The sequence below is a fragment of the Coregonus clupeaformis genome, unplaced genomic scaffold (assembly GCF_020615455.1).
Source record: "Coregonus clupeaformis isolate EN_2021a unplaced genomic scaffold, ASM2061545v1 scaf2534, whole genome shotgun sequence".
Classification (NCBI taxonomy): Eukaryota; Metazoa; Chordata; class Actinopteri; order Salmoniformes; family Salmonidae; genus Coregonus; species Coregonus clupeaformis.
The window spans coordinates 40,569-59,358 of record NW_025535988.1 but is presented as its reverse complement, the minus strand read 5'-3'; the positions used below and the strand labels follow the sequence as shown (position 1 = coordinate 59,358).

The following is an 18,790-nucleotide window of genomic DNA, read 5'->3' as shown; positions in this document are numbered from 1 at the left end:
TTAGTGGGGCAACATTCCATTACAGTATTTGAGGGTCAGTGGCAGTAACATTGGAATCAATTTGATGAATCAAACTTTTGATATTGTCATAATTATTAGTAATGACATCTCTCATTGACGTAAACTTCAGTGAAATTAAATTCAGAGACAAATATGACATTAAAAAGTCATGTAATGGGAGTGTGTTGCTCCTGGATGTGGGAGGCGCTAGTTAGGGACAGACACATAGAGGTCTCTCATCCAATTCATTTCCTTTCCCAGAGTGGTCCATAATTAACTTTTGCTTGGTTGGCACTTCTAACCAGATATAAGGAGGCTGAGGCCCCAGCATCCATAAGTCAGATACCTTCTTCCTCTGTGGTAAGACCTCTCCACCTCCTTAGATTTCTACATTTGTGAAAGTTATCAGTTGCACTTGTAGTTGAATTGGACATGGCTGTAATGATTTAGTTGAATTATGTTTTCTAGCCCTTTTGGGGCTAAATGATAAGGCTTTAGACTTGTGTGTTTTCACAACACTCTCATGTTTCACAGGGTCCTCCAAGAAGTACACATTCATCTGTAGGAGGGGAAAAAGAAGGTGAGACATGGTTTGAGTCTTCACATAAAAAGTGATGAGAATATTCTGAGAAACACCGCTCATCTAACTCTGTTGACTGGGGAGGAAGTACCACAGAGTCAATCATGTTTCTTGTTTAATCTCTTTGCTAGTGATCCGTCACCATGAGTACGGACGCTGAGATGCAAATCTACGGCAAGGCTGCCATATACCTCCGTAAGTCTGAGAAGGAGAGGATGGAGGCACAAGCCACGCCCTTTGATTCAAAGAACTCCTGCTATGTGGCAGACAAGGTGGAGCTGTACCTTAAGGGTCTGGTCACTGCCAGGGGCGATGGGAAGTGTACTGTAACAGTCACCAAACCTGACGGTTCTAAGGAGGTAAGCCTGATCTGAAAAGTATTCAAGTTCAAGTTCGAGTAATTACTCTATTTATTGAAAAATAATCAAAATTATCAAAAACATTTCAATAGACTATTTAAAATCTTTAACAAAATGTATATTAAGAAGCATTTATAGTTTTTTGTTAGCGGAATATAACCTTCAAACACATCATGTTTAAAGCTGCTATTTAAAATTGCCATGGAATTTGTGATATTGACAAGTCAAGAATCGTGATTTATGTGTCATTGGGTGACAACAAAGTAGTTGGATTAAATGTGTGTATGCATTATTATTTTTTAAGCTTGTATTTAATTAGCAAAAAGCATTCAGTCACATCCACTTTGATCTGCGTGTAAACTAGATTTCTGACTGTTTCAGGAAGGAAAAGAGTTCAAAGATGCAGACATCTACGAGATGAATCCCCCTAAGTATGACAAGATTGAGGACATGGCCATGATGACCTACCTGAATGAAGCCTCTGTGTTGTATAACCTCAAAGAGCGTTATGCAGCATGGATGATCTATGTAAGAAACCTGCACATACAAACACACACATACATGAACATAATATATACACAAATATAGTCCTACACATAAATGAATGGTAGAAACCAATTATATCAATTCAGTAGACCCACATCAGTTTACAAAAGTACACCCACATCCTCACATAAATCCAGGTAAAAGTCAATCTGACTTTACTAATCCCCTAATTTAATTTTCATCCAGACCTACTCTGGGCTCTTCTGTGCCACAGTGAACCCCTACAAGTGGCTCCCCGTGTACGACGCCGAGGTTGTCAACGCCTACAGAGGGAAGAAGAGGGTGGAGGCTCCACCCCATATCTTCTCCGTCTCTGACAACGCCTTTCAGTTCATGATGATTGGTACGAGCTCTCATGGATGCTTGGATGCATAGATGGAGGGGTGGATGGTTTGATGGATGGACGTCCATAATTGCATATCGATCTCAAAGTCTATTAGGTGCTTATGGATAGATGGATGGATGCATCAATGGAAGTTATAATATGCTTTAGAGAGGTATCTACTGTTTTCTAGTCTAGGTAATAACAGTTTGCTGGGAATATCTGATTCCACTAGCCTTGAACATAATATGTTCCAAATTGAAATTCGTGATGATGCTATGAATGCAGTAATGTCCCCATAATGATGCTTGAGTATGATAAGCAATGTGTTTTGGTTCCAGATAAGGAGAACCAGTCCGTCCTGATTACGTAAGTTGTTTACTAAAATGTTATTGAGAAGGTGTTTCTATTGTAATAAGTTGGGTCTCTTGGTGTGATGAAATACATGACATTATGAATGGATTAGAGCATTAGGCTATGTGTAATAATGAGTAGATAAATGGGAATATTAGAAAATATTTACTTATGTTAGGAAACAGGTCAACAGTGTATCTTTCTATGCTATTTCTTAGTGAAAGTCAATCTGACACTCAAACATGTACCTAAACTCCCTCTTTCTCTGTTATATAAACCAGTGGAGAATCCGGTGCAGGAAAGACTGTCAACACCAAGCGTGTCATCCAGTACTTTGCCACCATTGCAGTGTCTGGTGCCAAGAAGGAAGTAGACCCCAACAAAATGCAGGTAGGTTGTGCTCATGATTGGCTTTTTAACACATTTCAGTTTGGTTGGCTGTGTAAACTTATTTTCCAGTGGTGAATCCTGTTTCAAGGAAAGTGTTCAAACAATTGAGAAAAACTAACTTCACCACATTGCCAGTTTTTGAGCAACTTGTGTTTGTTTCAATCAGGGGTCTCTTGAGGATCAGATCATTGCAGCTAACCCTCTGCTGGAGTCTTACGGTAATGCCAAAACAGTGAGGAATGACAACTCGTCTCGCTTTGTAAGTATGAAGGGCATACTGTGGAAGTGACCTTATATTGGAAAAATGTAATTCAGTAGTTCCCTATTGTTATACAGATTTAACATCTTATTTTGATCACTCTTTTGTTGCCGATAATTTTCCTGCACAAAAGGAAATGCAAACTTGTAGTGCATTTGAGGTTCTAAAGTTTGTAATTTCCATTTGATTTGCTGTCTCAAAAAATGTATCAACCCATACAAAATGATTTATAATCCACATAATAATTAACATTTCCTGTTGATGCAGGATTATTTTCCTGCTGTAGCAAACTGGATCCAACATTTGTCCAACAAACTGTAACATTTAAAGGGGTCTATCAAAGTAAAATGTTAGTTTTATTTGTAGACCTATTTCTAACCCCCATGCTCTACTATAGGGTAAATTCATCAGGATTCACTTCCAAGGTGGTAAACTGGCTAAAGCTGACATTGAGACCTGTGAGTTGGTTTTGATTGTTTCTCAATGCTTTCCTAAATTCACACAGATTATTTTTTGGAGATCATCAAATGTAAATGTATCTCATGTTCTCTCTCTTGCTCTCTCGCTCTCATTCTCTCTCTCCTCTTTCTCACTCTCGTTGTGTCTCTCCCTCTCTCTTTCTCCCTCAGACCTGCTGGAGAAGTCCAGAGTGTCTTTCCAGCTGCCCGATGAGAGAGGCTACCACATCTTCTTCCAGATGATGACAGGCCACAAACCTGAGCTAGTTGGTACGAAAAGAAGAGGTTCATGGGAGATTCTTCCCACCCCCATCTATGGAACTTATTACAAATATTCATAATCCACACTAATAATACTTATACAATGAGTACATCCAAGGTAACAAGGCATCTAGACATGGGTCAGGTCTTTGGGAAATATCTATCAAGTAATGCACTGTGATGCACTAGTCCACAAGTCTCAGTCCCCTCTTTTGATGCTATTTATTATACATTACATGTATCCTTGAGTCCATCTATTGAGTAAAGGAGGGAGAGATACTGTAAAGGTAGGACAGCACAATTCTAAGAGATTTAACTGACAAGCTGTTCTCTGTTGTCCACAGAAATGGCGCTCATCACCACCAACCCCTACGACTTCCCCATGTGCAGCCAGGGTCAGATCACTGTGGCCAGCATCAATGACAATGAAGAGCTGGATGCCACAGATGTGAGTCAAACAAAGGGTTAACCAAACTCTAGATATGGAATGGGTAGGACCACCATACACACTGAATGCACTGTGCAATTCCGAATTTGTGGAAGCTGGGAATATTCAAGTCCTTTTTTATTTGATTCAAATTTTTTTGTTTTATGCCTTGGTTAGTTAGGAACTCTTCATGCCTTTACACTTAACCTTCAGGCACATACAGTACGAGTCAAAAGTTTGGACACACCTACTCATTCAAGTATTTTTCTTTATTTTTACTATTTTCACCTGGAATGCTTTTCCAACAGTCTTGAAGGAGTTCCCACATATGCTGAGCACTTGTTGGCTGCTTTTCCTTCACTCTGCGGTCCAACTCATTCCAAACCATCTCAATTGGGTTGAGGTCGGGAGATTGTGATGGCCAGGTCATCTGATGCAGCAGTCCATCACTCTCCTTCTTGGTCAAATAGCCCTTACACAGCCTGGAGGTATGTTGGGTCATTGTCCTGTTGAAAAACAAAATGACAGTGCAAACCAGATGGGACTGCGTATCGCTGCAGAATGATGTGGTAGCCATGCTGGTTTAGTGTGCCTTGAATTCTAAATAAATCACTGACACCATCACACCTCCTCCTCCATGCTTCAAGGTGGGAGCCACACATGCGGAGATCATCCATTCACCTACTCTGCATCTCACAAAGACACGGCGGTTGGAACCAAAAATCTCACATTTGGACTCATCAGACCAAAGGACAGATTTCCACCAGTCTAATGTCCATTGCTCGTGTTTCTTGGCCCAAGCAAGTCTCTTCTTATTATTGGTGTCCTTTAGTGGTGGTTTCTTTGCAGCAATCGACCATGAAGTCCTGATTCATGCAGTCTCCTCTGAACAGTTGATGTTGAGATGTGTCTGTTACTTTAACTCTGTGAAGCATTTATTTGGGCTGCAATTTCTGAGGCTTGTAACTCTAATGAACTTATCCTCTGCAGCAGAGGTAACTCTGGGACTTCCATTCCTGTGGCGGTCCTCATAATGATGGAATGTCATTTCTCTTTGCTTATTTGAGCTGTTCTTGCCATAATATGGACTTGGTATTTTACCAAATAGGGCTATCTTCTGTATACCACCCCTACCTTGTCACAACACAACTGATTGGCTCAAACGCATTAAGAAGGAAATCAATTCCACAAATTAACTTTTAACAAGGTACACCTGTTAATTGAAATGCATTCCAGGTGATAACCTCATGAAGCTGGTTGAGAGAATGCCAAGAGTGATCAAAGCTGACATCAAGGCTACTTTGAAGAATCTCAAATATAAAATATATTTTAATTGTTTGACATTGTTTTGGTAACTACATGATTCCATATGTGTTATTTCATAGTTTTGATGTCTTCACTATTATTCTACAAAGTAGAAAATAGTAAATATAAAGACAAACCCTGGAATGAGTAGGTGTGTCCAAACTTTTGACTGGTACTGTACATGTAAGACATCCACATGAGAGTGCCACTAAGTGCCCTGTCGAACTGTGTTAAACTCATTTTGTGCTACCTTCTTCTAGTGTGTTGGCCAAGCGTTATCATGTGGAACAAAGAAGCCATCCAAATCTATCCATCCCATTGTTCTGCAGTGAGCAGCACAGAACTGTAGTGTAACTGAGCAAACTACCGTTCAGTTCATCACTGTTGTACTTCCTCTTTAATGCCAGGATGCCATTACAATCCTGGGCTTCACTAATGAAGAGAAGCTTGCCATCTACAAGCTGACAGGAGCTGTACTGCACCATGGCAACTTGAAATTCAAGCAGAAGCAGCGTGAGGAGCAGGCCGAGCCAGACGGCACAGAGGGTGAGTCCAACTCATAGATATACAATATGTAAAGCATTAGTCCCATTCCCAGTCCCACTCATAGATATACAATATGTAAAGCATTAGTCCCATTCCCAGTCCCACTCATAGATATACAATATGTAAAGCATTAGTCCCATTCCCAGTCCCAAACATAGAAATAGAACACGTAAGACAGACAGTGCCACATGAAAGTCAGGCAGGAGATCATTTTTGGAAAACAATTTCCGAGCTTAAGAAATTATGGATGTGGGTGTATCAAAAACTAACTCACAAAGAAGTTAGCCAAACTATTTTGTCATTGTGACATTAAAAACAAGTGATCTTGTGTGCCTGAGTCTGTTGTTGTTGGTTCTCTCTCCAGTGGCTGATAAAATCGCCTACCTGCTGGGCCTGAACTCAGCTGAGATGTTGAAGGCTCTGTGCTACCCCAGAGTGAAGGTCGGCAACGAGTATGTGACCAAGGGTCAGACTGTGCCTCAGGTAAGGCGGCCAAACACAGCATCTACCATTTTCCGAGCACTGGAATTATTTTGGGGTGCATACTTTTGTTTTTCCCAAGCTCTTATCACCTTATCACTAGACATGGTCAATATCTCCTGTATTAATATGAGGTATTATCATTGCAGGTTAATAACTCAGTCAGCGCTCTGGCCAAGTCTATCTATGAGAGGATGTTCTTGTGGATGGTCATCCGTATCAACGAAATGTTGGACACCAAGAATCCAAGGCAGTTCTATATCGGTGTGCTCGATATTGCCGGGTTTGAGATCTTTGATGTGAGTATGAGACCAGAACAAGACAATTAGTTGTGATTGAGATGGATTACAGCCTTGTATGATGAAATGATCCCTTTTAAAACTCCATCAACAGTACAACAGCATGGAGCAGCTGTGCATCAACTTCACCAATGAGAAACTGCAACAGTTTTTCAACCACACCATGTTCGTCCTGGAGCAAGAGGAGTACAAGAAGGAGGGAATCGTCTGGGCCTTCATTGACTTTGGCATGGACTTGGCTGCCTGCATTGAGCTTATTGAGAAGGTAAACTGTCTGTGAGGATTATAACAGACCACAACAGCAAAGCTCATAGGGAGCGCTGTGTGAGACATTATCACAGTTTTACAACGTATCTGACTGTTGAGAACTCAATATGTTTCCTATTATGTGTCCCTAAATGTATATAATCCTATAATAACATTTTTACTGAAGGAATGTGATCCTAAATGTAAATATCACTAATTTGATATACATCTCTTTTCGTAAAGCCATTGGGCATCTTCTCCATCCTTGAAGAGGAGTGCATGTTCCCCAAGTCTTCAGACACTACCTTCAAGGACAAGCTGTACGCCCAGCATCTTGGGAAAACAAAGGCGTTTGAGAAGCCCAAGCCTGCCAAAGGCAAGGCAGAGGCCCACTTCTCCCTGGTGCACTACGCCGGTACTGTGGACTACAACATCACTGGCTGGCTGGAGAAGAACAAGGATCCCCTGAACGACTCAGTTTGTCAGTTATATGGGAAGTCAGGAGTCAAACTTTTGGCTGCCCTGTATCCTCCTCCCCCACCCGAGGGTAAGACTAGCATCACGTCAAAATATTTATTTAAGCACTAGTTACAACTCCGACTCAAACTTTCTGTAAAGTCTTTGAATTAGTGGAGGCTGCTGAGGGGAGGACAGCTCATAGTAATGGCTGGAACAGAGCGAACGGAAGAAACCATGTGTTTGATACCATTCCACCTATTCCGCTCCAGCCATTACTTCGAGCCCGTCCTCCCCGATTAAGGTGCCACCAACCTCCTGTGCTTTTAATGTATCCATTTCTCAGGGTTAATTCACTGGGTTAACTCATACAATAGGTGTTATTTTACATAATCTCATTGGCAGCATTTGCCTCTAGATAAGTGTGATAAGTTAACCCGAGATTCTCTGGTTTATAATTAGTGTGCTTGCTGAAGACAAGACCACTCTAGTTTTCTTACATACTCTTATTATTATTCTATTTATTCCACCCGCTCTAGGAAATGTACTTTTCTAGTTATCTTCAACTTTTCCCCATTTTAACAGATAAAGCCAAGAAAGGAGGCAAGAAGAAGGGTGGTTCCATGCAGACTGTGTCCTCCCAGTTCAGGGTGAGCTTTTGAAACGTGTATATTCAGTCCTTCAAAAGGTGCATTGATAATCATAAATGATGTCTGAGAAAATGGTTTGTAACCCTCTTACAGGAGAACTTACATAAGCTGATGACCAACTTGAGGAGCACTCATCCTCACTTTGTGCGCTGCCTGATCCCCAACGAGTCAAAGACTCCAGGTACAAGAAATATTGAGTTAAATATGTCATCTTATAAGTACAGTATCAGTGACTTTAACAAGCCCAATCTTTAACCTGTTTATGTGTATTAAAAGAGACTTGGTTTGTTTTACCAGGTCTGATGGAGAACTTCCTGGTTATCCACCAGCTCAGGTGTAATGGTGTACTGGAGGGTATCAGGATCTGCAGAAAGGGCTTCCCCAGCAGAATCATCTATGCTGACTTCAAGCAGAGGTACACACAAACACACACACACACAGAAAGATCTGCTTCAAGGGATTTCCCAGCATCAGAATAGGCTTACCTTTTACGAAATATTACCAACATATTACAACTTGACATATGTTAATAATGACTCCTCATTCAGGTACAAAGTACTGAATGCCAGTGTCATCCCCGAGGGCCAGTTCATGGACAACAAGAAGGCTTCTGAGAAGCTGCTTGGTTCCATTGATGTGAATCACGAGGATTACAAGTTTGGACACACCAAGGTCAGTCAAATACCCCCAGCAAAAGCTGACAACAAAACACATTTTCAATGATAATTTAAACCCTTACCATATAAAATCTCTCCAGTTGATCTATCCATCATTTTGTTCTTTCTTCTTCATTTAACTAAAGGAAAAGGTGGAAAAACATTGTACTGTTTTTTTTCTCTAAGTCATAGAAGTATAGAAGAGAAACTAAACTCATTATCATGTGCATTGTGTTAGAGTGGTATGGCTGCAGTTATCTGTATCTGTGGACATTATTAATCTACAACTGTACAATAACTAACAACTTAGAAACATCCTATCCCATGGTTAGTTTGTAAACCATTGCAAAGTTAATGTTGTTCAAATCAATCTAGTGGAGTTGTTCCCCTCTTTTGATTCAACCCTTTCTATCTGTCACCATCTGTGGTTCCATTGACCATGCTAACCTGTGTCTCAGGTGTTCTTCAAAGCCGGTCTTCTGGGTGTCCTGGAGGAGATGAGAGATGAGAAGCTGGCCTCTCTGGTCGGCATGGTCCAGGCTCTCAGCCGTGGATTCCTCATGAGGAGAGAGTTTAGCAAGATGATGGAGAGGAGGTGAGGAATTGTGGACATCTTGGCAAAGCTTTCTGTCAACTACCTGTATCTAATGCATTATGATTACATGCTGTATATGCTGTGAGTTGTTCAGAATGAGAAAGTACGTCTTATAATGCTCTATTAAAGCTTTTGGTTAATTCATTTATGAAGTCAAAAAATGGATGCAGCAACTAAGGATTCTATCTTTATAGCTTCAGTTTGAAGTTTGGCTGTTCAATTGTCATTTAGATTTGTGGTATTTACCCATTCATTCTTGAAGAATATAAAATGCCTCATGTGCTTAGCATGACCTGTCAGTCCTTGTATCTAGACCGCTGTCTGTGAATTTAAGAGGGGTGACACTTCCCTAGCCCCATTCCTCAGCTGTAAACAAACAGTGGCGGGGGTGTTCCGTTTTGTTGTTCTTTGAATCCCAGAATGTAGCTTTAAGCATGTCACTCACCATGCCACCCTATCCTTTCTGTCGACCAGAGAATCCATTTACGCCATCCAGTACAACGTCCGCTCATTCATGAATGTGAAAACCTGGCCATGGATGAAGTTGTACTTCAAGATCAAGCCCCTGCTGCAGAGCGCTGAGACTGAGAAGGAGCTGGCCAACATGAAGGAGAACTATGATAAGATGACGACAGACCTGGCCAAGGCTCTGGCAACGAAGAAGCAAATGGAGGAGAAGTTGGTGTCCCTGACGCAGGAGAAGAATGACCTGGCACTTCAAGTTGCATCTGTGAGTGAGCAACGACCTTCATATGGGCACATTTACACACACATGAATACACACACATATGAAGACACTGTGAAGTATGTGGCTAACTCACACATTGTTATTGTCCATGTTATGTATTTCATGAATTTCTATTGATTTGGTCTGACCTTGAATATACAAAGTGAGGCCGCTGATTTTTTCTCGTGTTCTGAAACCAGGAAGGAGAGAGTCTGAACGATGCTGAGGAAAGGTGCGAGGGGCTCATCAAGAGCAAGATCCAGCAGGAGGCTAAACTCAAAGAGACGACCGAGAGGCTGGAGGATGAGGAGGAGATCAATGCTGAGTTGACTGCCAAGAAGAGGAAGCTGGAGGATGAGTGCTCTGAGCTGAAGAAGGACATTGATGACCTGGAGCTCACCCTGGCCAAAGTGGAGAAGGAGAAGCACGCCACTGAAAACAAGGTCTAGTGTCTTACCATAGACAGTCTAACCAAACAATAATCCAAACAATAATCAACTCAAAACATAGCTTAACAGAAATGGAATTCAAGTTGCATTGTGGGTGCAGGAAAAATTAAGACACAACAGTGGAATTTCAGTTGCAGGGTACTCCCCACATTCATTGCATGTTCTGTTCCCCCTCATTTATGACTTCCACTCAGTACACTGGCATGGTGTACACTGCCATCTAGTGTTGAATCTATAGTACAGTACTTGTTGACACATTGCTCATTTAAATGAACGCAATATATAACAAACTAAATCTCCCCTTTATGGTGAAGTATAATTATGTTGTGACCATGTTCAGGTTAAAAACCTGACAGAGGAGATGGCATCTATGGATGAGAGTGTTGCCAAGCTGACCAAGGAGAAGAAAGCCCTCCAAGAGGCCCACCAGCAGACACTGGACGACCTGCAGGCAGAGGAGGACAAAGTCAACACTCTGACCAAGGCCAAGACCAAGCTGGAACAGCAAGTGGATGACGTGAGTGGAGTTTGACATTTTAACCATGATAGAATGTAAGATTATATTATCCTCTGTTGTTTAGATTTAAACAATATATGTGTTTTTATCTTATAGCTTGAGGGTTCTCTGGAGCAAGAGAAGAAGCTCCGTATGGACCTAGAGAGATCCAAGAGAAAGCTGGAGGGAGATCTGAAACTGGCCCAGGAGTCCATAATGGACCTGGAGAATGACAAGCAGCAGGCTGATGAGAAAATCAAGAAGTAAACACAAACAAATGATTACAGTATCAGCTGCTATAATGGTTGTTCTTGACTAATTATGAATTAGCATTTGGACGGCATCAGTTTCTTTACACTATCAATTTGCATGTCATTCTTTACACTATCAAACCTAAACCAACTCTGCAATCAACGTGTTTGTGTTTTTTAGAAAGGAGTTTGAGACCACTCAGCTCCTCAGTAAGATTGAGGATGAGCAGTCTCTGGGAGCTCAGCTGCAGAAGAAGATCAAGGAACTCCAGGTACAGTACAAGATATAAGCTCCAATACAGAAAAGCACACACCTGAATCATTTCCTGAAAAAAATTGACACTTTTACTTGTAGCCGACAGTTTTCCTGGTGGCTTCTAATGGCTCAGTAGGTTGGAAGATGGTGTTTCTTGTTGGTGCTTCTTACCATTGTGGTTTTGGTTCCTGCATGGGACACTGTCTACTGAATATATTAGTGTAACTGGCTTTGTATTAACACATTTATGCAACATATACCTACTATTATTATTTTGTGAGGTTCAATTGTTTCAACTTTATTGTAGTGTTCATCCCCCCTACTCATGCCCCCTGTTCTAGGCCCGTATTGAGGAGCTGGAGGAGGAAATTGAGGCTGAGCGTGCTGCCAGGGCTAAGGTTGAGAAGCAGAGGGCCGATCTCTCCAGGGAACTTGAGGAGATCAGCGAGAGGCTGGAGGAGGCCGGAGGCGCCACTGCTTCTCAGATTGAGATGAACAAGAAGCGTGAGGCTGAGTTCCAGAAGCTGCGTCGTGATCTTGAAGAGTCCACCCTGCAGCACGAGGCCACAGCCGCCGCTCTGCGAAAGAAGCAGGCTGACAGTGTGGCTGAGCTCGGGGAGCAGATCGACAACCTGCAGCGCGTCAAGCAGAAGCTGGAGAAGGAGAAGAGCGAGTACAAGATGGAGATTGATGACCTTTCCAGCAACATGGAGGCCGTCGCCAAGGCTAAGGTGAGTAGTGATGTTTTGGTCAAGCAGTGTTGAGGAGGGTCAACTACATTACCATTCAACTGAACTGAGGTTGACAGGAGTCCCATATATAAAGTAATGATTGTACATGTTTCACTAACAGGGCAATCTGGAGAAGATGTGCCGTACTCTTGAGGACCAGCTGAGCGAGCTCAAGACTAAGAATGATGAGAATGTTCGCCAGGTCAACGACATCAGCGGACAGAGGGCCAGACTCCTGACAGAAAATGGTACCATCAACAATGAACAACAATCCAATGCTTTCCTTCAGTAAAACACAATAACATGTGTTGGGGGCTGTATCCACACTGTACTATTCACCACCTAACATTGCCCTACGATACCTCCAAATACATTTTCAATCTTAGAGAACAGAGACCCTATTAACTAGATATACCTCTATCCCTGCAGGAGAGTTTGGCCGCCAGCTGGAGGAGAAGGAAGCCCTGGTGTCTCAGCTGACCAGAGGCAAACAGGCCTTCACCCAGCAGGTGGAGGAGCTGAAGAGGGCGATTGAGGAGGAGGTCAAGGTAAAATGGACTCCACTGTCCATAGAGTTTAGAGCAATATCTTCATATAGATGGTGACTACGTGACCCTCAGAGACTCCTACTGTCTCTCCACCCTCAGAGACTCCTACTGTCTCTCCACCCTCAGAGACTCCTACTGTCTCTCCACCCTCAGAGACTCCTACTGTCTCTCCACCCTCAGAGACTCCTACTGTCATTTGTTTGTCTATCTCTCTAATATCTCTGTCTTTCTCTTTCGCAGGCTAAAAACGCACTGGCCCATGGTGTCCAGTCTGCCCGCCATGACTGTGACCTCCTGAGGGAGCAGTTTGAGGAGGAGCAGGAGGCCAAGGCAGAGCTGCAACGCGGTATGTCCAAGGCCAACAGCGAGGTGGCTCAGTGGAGGACTAAGTATGAAACTGATGCCGTCCAGCGCACAGAGGAGCTGGAGGAGGCCAAGTGAGTCACACGCAACAGAACAAACTCAAATATAGGGTGTGGATGTTGAGGGTGGTAGGGGGGCTCTGAGAAAATGTTACGTCAATATATATTGTAACATTTGTTTCAAAACTACAAAACCACCTAACAGGAAAAAGCTGGCCCAGCGTCTGCAGGAGGCTGAGGAGACCATTGAGGCGACCAACTCCAAGTGCGCCTCCCTGGAGAAGACCAAGCAGAGGCTGCAGGGAGAGGTGGAGGACCTCATGATTGACGTTGAGAGAGCCAACGCATTGGCCGCCAACCTCGACAAGAAGCAGAGGAACTTTGACAAGGTAAAAATGAAAACCAAATTTTCTGCTACATAATCAATTGTAGTTTAATTGTAGCATGTTTCTGATTCAAAACTCTTCATCTATGACTTCTAATGAAAATCCCATGTATTTCCCTAGGTTCTGGCAGAGTGGAAGCAGAAGTATGAGGAGGGTCAGGCAGAGCTGGAAGGAGCTCAGAAGGAGTCTCGCTCTATGAGCACTGAACTCTTCAAGATGAAGAACTCCTACGAGGAGGCTCTGGATCATCTTGAGACTCTGAAGAGAGAGAACAAGAACCTGCAACGTGAGCATTTGACAGCAATTATATTTGGCTCAAGTTTGATTAGCAAGATTAATTATTGTTAATTAATTAACTGTTATTATGATTCAATGTCAACTTCAGTGAACTGGCGATATCCACTGAAAATCTCCCAAGTCTAAACTGCTCCTGTGTGTGTGTGTGTGCAGAGGAGATTTCTGACCTAACTGAGCAGATCGGAGAGACTGGCAAGAGCATCCATGAGCTGGAGAAGGCCAAGAAGACCGTGGAGACAGAGAAGTCTGAGATCCAGACCGCTCTGGAGGAGGCTGAGGTACAAACTACAGCTGTTTGATGGGAAAAGCAGTGTTACCCGTAGCCAATGCCAGCTACAGTCTAATGCTCCTTGTATTGGTGTTTATTGTAGTCATATATATATTTAATTCCTTGTAGACATCCAAATATATTGAACACAATACGCATAACTTATTTTCTTTGTCCAGGGCACACTGGAGCACGAGGAATCCAAGATTCTGCGTGTGCAGCTGGAGCTCAACCAGATCAAGGGTGAGGTGGACAGGAAGATTGCTGAGAAGGACGAGGAGATGGAGCAGATCAAGAGGAACAGCCAGAGGATAGTTGACTCCATGCAGAGCACCCTGGACTCTGAGGTCAGGAGCAGGAATGATGCCCTGAGGGTGAAGAAGAAGATGGAGGGAGACCTGAACGAGATGGAGATCCAGCTGAGCCACTCCAACAGGCAGGCCGCTGAGGCCCAGAAACAGCTGAGGAACGTCCAGGGACAGCTCAAGGTAAAGGGACTGGGACATCAGGTTCAAAACCTAAACATGGCTAGGGATTTGTTTGTGAATCTGAGAAATTAAAAAGAGTGGTTTATGTACTAAAGGTAACGATACTGGAGAAATTCGTACCAATTTACATTTCTGTCACTGATCGATCCTATCGCCCCTACTTCCACAAGTCCTAATGAACATATGTCATTGTGAACCCCAGGATGCCCAATTGCACCTTGATGACGCTGTTCGTGTCGCAGAGGACATGAAGGAACAGGCAGCCATGGTGGAGCGTAGAAACGGTCTGATGGTGGCTGAAATCGAGGAGCTGAGAGTTGCTCTGGAGCAGACAGAGAGAGGCCGCAAAGTGGCTGAGACTGAGCTGGTAGACGCCAGCGAGCGTGTTGGACTGCTGCACTCCCAGGTATGGGTCAAAAGCCATTTCCAATGGAACTCAACCAAGCATACAGTTTAAACACACCTGGAATTTGACAGTGCTTACTTTAGATTTTCATAATTTCAGCCTTGTGACTTGTAAGTTCTCTTGAGAGTTTAAAAAATCGTCTTATTTCATCCTTCAGAACACCAGCCTTCTGAACACCAAGAAGAAGTTGGAGACTGACCTGGTGCAGGTGCAGGGAGAGGTGGACGATATTGTCCAGGAGGCCAGGAATGCAGAGGAGAAGGCCAAGAAGGCCATCACTGACGTGAGTTCTTTAATTACATCGACTTGATTTGTCCCCAAGTGCCAATGGTAGCTGGGCTGGTTAAGAACAACAAAGATCTTAGAGGGGCGTTATGATTGGTGCCAATTGGTGCATAAATTAAACAAACTACTTTTCCAGGCGGCCATGATGGCTGAGGAGCTGAAGAAGGAGCAGGACACCAGCTCTCACCTGGAGAGGATGAAGAAGAACCTGGAGGTCACAGTCAAGGACCTGCAGCACCGCCTGGATGAGGCTGAGAATCTGGCCATGAAGGGAGGCAAGAAGCAGCTCCAGAAACTGGAGTCCAGGGTGAGTTAACAGCAGGGTGGATTAGGGTGGATTGAAAGACAGATTGCTGGAAATTAATTTGATCATATAAAAATACATAATAGCCTCCATGCAGGTTTACTGTTACTTCTATAGTGCATGGCATGACTAATCAAGTCTCGGGCCCTGGGAAATGTTAAGTCCCCCTTCTTGGCATTAGAGAGAAAATGTTGCCGTTTTAAAGCTAATTTCCTGCAATTCTACACATTTTGCCTTTTTAAATGTTAAATGATGGTGCATTTATGATCATAACAAAACAAATTATAATAATTCTACACTTATTTAGTGGAGTTGAGCCAAGACCTTCAAATAAATACAAATGTATTACTCTAGTTGCTTCGTTCAGGCTTGTACAGTTGTCGTAGCAGACTTCTTCTAAACTGCCATTTCATTAGTAGTAAGAATACAAATATAAATTCACAATACACATCAACACACAATTCATAGTAATCATTTGTTACATCTAGTTACATTTGTTTCATTTCTCTCTATAGCGACATGTCGCATTCACCGGCCGTTGCTAGGGAAGCTAGCGTTGCTATGCAGGTTTACCAGCCAGCAGGCTAACGGCTGAATTAGTTTGTAGGCTAGCGGACTTTAATAAGTTCATAAAACCTGAAAACACAACATAACATCTTAACAAACATATGTACATACTCCAGAAACATTACCGTCTCGAATATAGTGCTTTTCCAGTCGCTTACCTTCAAAATAAAGATATACCAATGTTTTTATGTCGGTGCTTCTGTCTTGCTGTTGGCTCACTTGGCAAACTTCTCTCAACTGTCATAGCGCGAGCCTCCCATAATAGAAGAAATCTCATAACATTAAAACATGCGAGTGGCGTCCTCTAGTGGCCATACTGGTGCTGCACCAGAAACTGCTAAACTCATGACAAAATGGAAAAATAGTCATATTACAAATACAAGAAGAATTGAGTTGTGAGCCTCCCAGACCCGTTGTGCATCTAATAGTTAAGAACATAAATTGTGGATTATTAATATGTACTGTATTGCACTCTCTAAACTTTTTCCAAAGATCCCTGGTTGTTTAATCCGTTCTTGCTAGAAATATTCATAAACACATTTAAATGTAAATTCCCCTTTGGGAACCACTGACCTAGATAATGAAAAGTTGTTGTTATTATTACAGACCCCTTCAATTAAATGTTTAGAAGTACATAGGGACAGATGACAATTGTGCCTCCTTGACTGGGTAGAACACTACACTTCTGTGTTACAAAGATTTGTTAAGTCTGATTTCACCACCTCAAACAAATACGTTTATTTCTTCCACAAAGGTGCGTGAGCTCGAGACTGAGGTGGAGGCCGAGCAGAGAAGAGGTGTAGACGCAGTCAAGGGAGTCCGCAAGTATGAGCGCAGAGTCAAGGAGCTCACTTACCAGGTAAGAGAAAGTGCCTTCTTCACACACTTGACAGTAACACAGACAGGTTTGTGTATAAAACTATACTGACATTGATTCTTTGATCTTCTCCCACAGACTGAGGAGGATAAGAAGAACGTTAGCAGACTTCAGGACCTGGTAGATAAGCTGCAGTTGAAAGTGAAGGCCTACAAGAGGAATTCTGAGGAAGCGGTGAGTCAAATACTCTGAAAGCATACATTTGAAAATGTATTTTCTCCCTACAAAACGTAATGTCCATACGGTTTAGTTGAAGTGTTGCTACAGCACATCAGTCAACAATGACTAAATTGATATTACAAGTCATTACTGAAGAAATTATACACATTTCTGAGTGCCTCCTATGCCTATGTGTTACTAACTTAAAGGAGAGGGGGTTGAATAATAATTTCCTGGTCTAGTGGTGGTGCTGGAGGCAGCGGTTTGATCCCCTGTTCCTCCACTCACTTTCTCTGCTGTATCATCTATCTTCCTATATACGTTGCTATCCTAAATCGGTCTATATTTTTGTTGTTGAAAATACCTTTAAAAACAGATTTTTTATTTGCTACCTGAAGCATCAAACTTTAAATGCTGATGTTTCGCTCTCCATCTCTTTTCTTCACCCAGGAGGAAGCAGCCAATAGCCATATGTCTAAGTTCAGGAAGGTTCAGCATGAGCTGGAGGAGGCTGAGGAGCGTGCTGACATCGCTGAGACTCAGGTCAACAAGCTCAGAGCCAAGACCCGTGACACTGGAAAGGTACAGAACTGCTGCTAAACCTATACCTGACTCATGTTCAAATATGACCACATCAACACCACTTATGATTCAGTCTTCACAGAGGTCAATACTGACCTTTTTCACTCACTCAACTGATTGAGAAGCACATTTCAGGTAGGACTAAATAATCTAATAAGATTAATTCAGTTGGTACTTCAACATTGAAAATCCAAGCTGAGCACTGAGCATTAAATGCTTGATCCATTATATTCTTTCCAAGTGTTCATCTATTTATCATGTTCATTATTATTACTGATCCATTATATTCTATCCATATATTTAACCTGTTCATTATTATTACAGATCCATTATATTCTATCCAAGTCTATCCATATATTTATCATGTTCATTATTATTACTGATCCATTATATTCTATCCATATATTTATCATGTTCATTAGTATTACTGATCCATTATATTCTATCCAAGTCTATCCATATATTTATCATGTTCATTATTATTACTGATCCATTATATTCTATCCAAGTCTATCCATATATTTATCATGTTCATTATTATTACTGATCCATTATATTCTATCCAAGTCTATCCATATATTTATCATGTTCATTATTACTACTGATCCATTATATTATTTCTTTCTTCTTACAGGGCAAAGAAGTTGCTGAATAAACAGGACCAAGTCTTATCATTTTCCTGTGTTGCATAAAATATGATTTTCATGGTGAAATGTTGAGCATTGATTAAAAACATGTAGACCTACATACACTTCCTTTGTGACTGTTGACTTATTACTTAGAAAACAGCTTTTTCATACCATAAAAATATTGTACTTAAAATAATGGAGCAATCTGGGATTCCAACAGCAAAAGTGGTCACCCAGATAGCAAATAGTCCTAGTATGAACTTTCTAAATGACCATGGACATTTTCCATCACAATACCAGCTTTGCCATTCTATGTGCAGCCATCAGTTCACCAGTCAAACTGCCAAGGTCAGAGGTTCCAAGACCGTTCTAGTCATTCTATTTCTATGGTCATAAGACCGTCATAGGACACCACAACACACATATATTAGTCCTGCGTGTAACATTTGATCTCTTAACAGACTAAAAGGTTACATCAACAGTTCTATCCACATGCCATTGACTAGATGTCCATTAGTACCTGTATCTTGTTG

General features: G+C 42.0%; 1 protein-coding gene across 1 annotated transcript; it reads left to right on the top strand.

Annotated features, from left to right (window-relative positions):
- The first annotated feature begins 313 nt into the window (after positions 1–313).
- LOC121566649 (myosin heavy chain, fast skeletal muscle-like) lies at positions 314–18,379 on the top strand. The gene is made up of 41 exons (XM_045219611.1): positions 314–360; positions 535–580; positions 712–939; positions 1,321–1,467; positions 1,672–1,828; positions 2,149–2,176; positions 2,443–2,551; positions 2,718–2,810; positions 3,208–3,268; positions 3,440–3,538; positions 3,874–3,977; positions 5,669–5,807; positions 6,172–6,290; positions 6,437–6,586; positions 6,681–6,851; positions 7,076–7,379; positions 7,874–7,938; positions 8,032–8,119; positions 8,236–8,353; positions 8,487–8,610; positions 9,053–9,189; positions 9,664–9,919; positions 10,117–10,359; positions 10,706–10,882; positions 10,979–11,124; positions 11,294–11,384; positions 11,710–12,099; positions 12,221–12,347; positions 12,529–12,647; positions 12,888–13,084; positions 13,215–13,398; positions 13,516–13,681; positions 13,846–13,970; positions 14,140–14,448; positions 14,651–14,854; positions 15,012–15,137; positions 15,276–15,446; positions 16,765–16,869; positions 16,966–17,061; positions 17,497–17,628; positions 18,263–18,379. The coding sequence occupies exons 3-41, from the start codon at positions 724–726 to the stop codon at positions 18,281–18,283; spliced, it is 5,814 nt and encodes a 1,937-aa protein (XP_045075546.1). The 5' UTR covers positions 314–360; positions 535–580; positions 712–723; the 3' UTR covers positions 18,284–18,379.
- Positions 18,380–18,790: the final 411 nt, after the last annotated feature.

Coding starts and splice junctions, on each gene's coding strand:
- LOC121566649 (XM_045219611.1), top strand. CDS start 724: ATGAGTACGGACGCTGAGATGCAAATCTACGGCAAGGCTGCCATATAC. Junction 940..1,320: donor AACCTGACGGTTCTAAGGAG/GTAAGCCTGATC, acceptor TGACTGTTTCAG/GAAGGAAAAGAGTTCAAAGA. Junction 12,648..12,887: donor CGATTGAGGAGGAGGTCAAG/GTAAAATGGACT, acceptor TCTCTTTCGCAG/GCTAAAAACGCACTGGCCCA.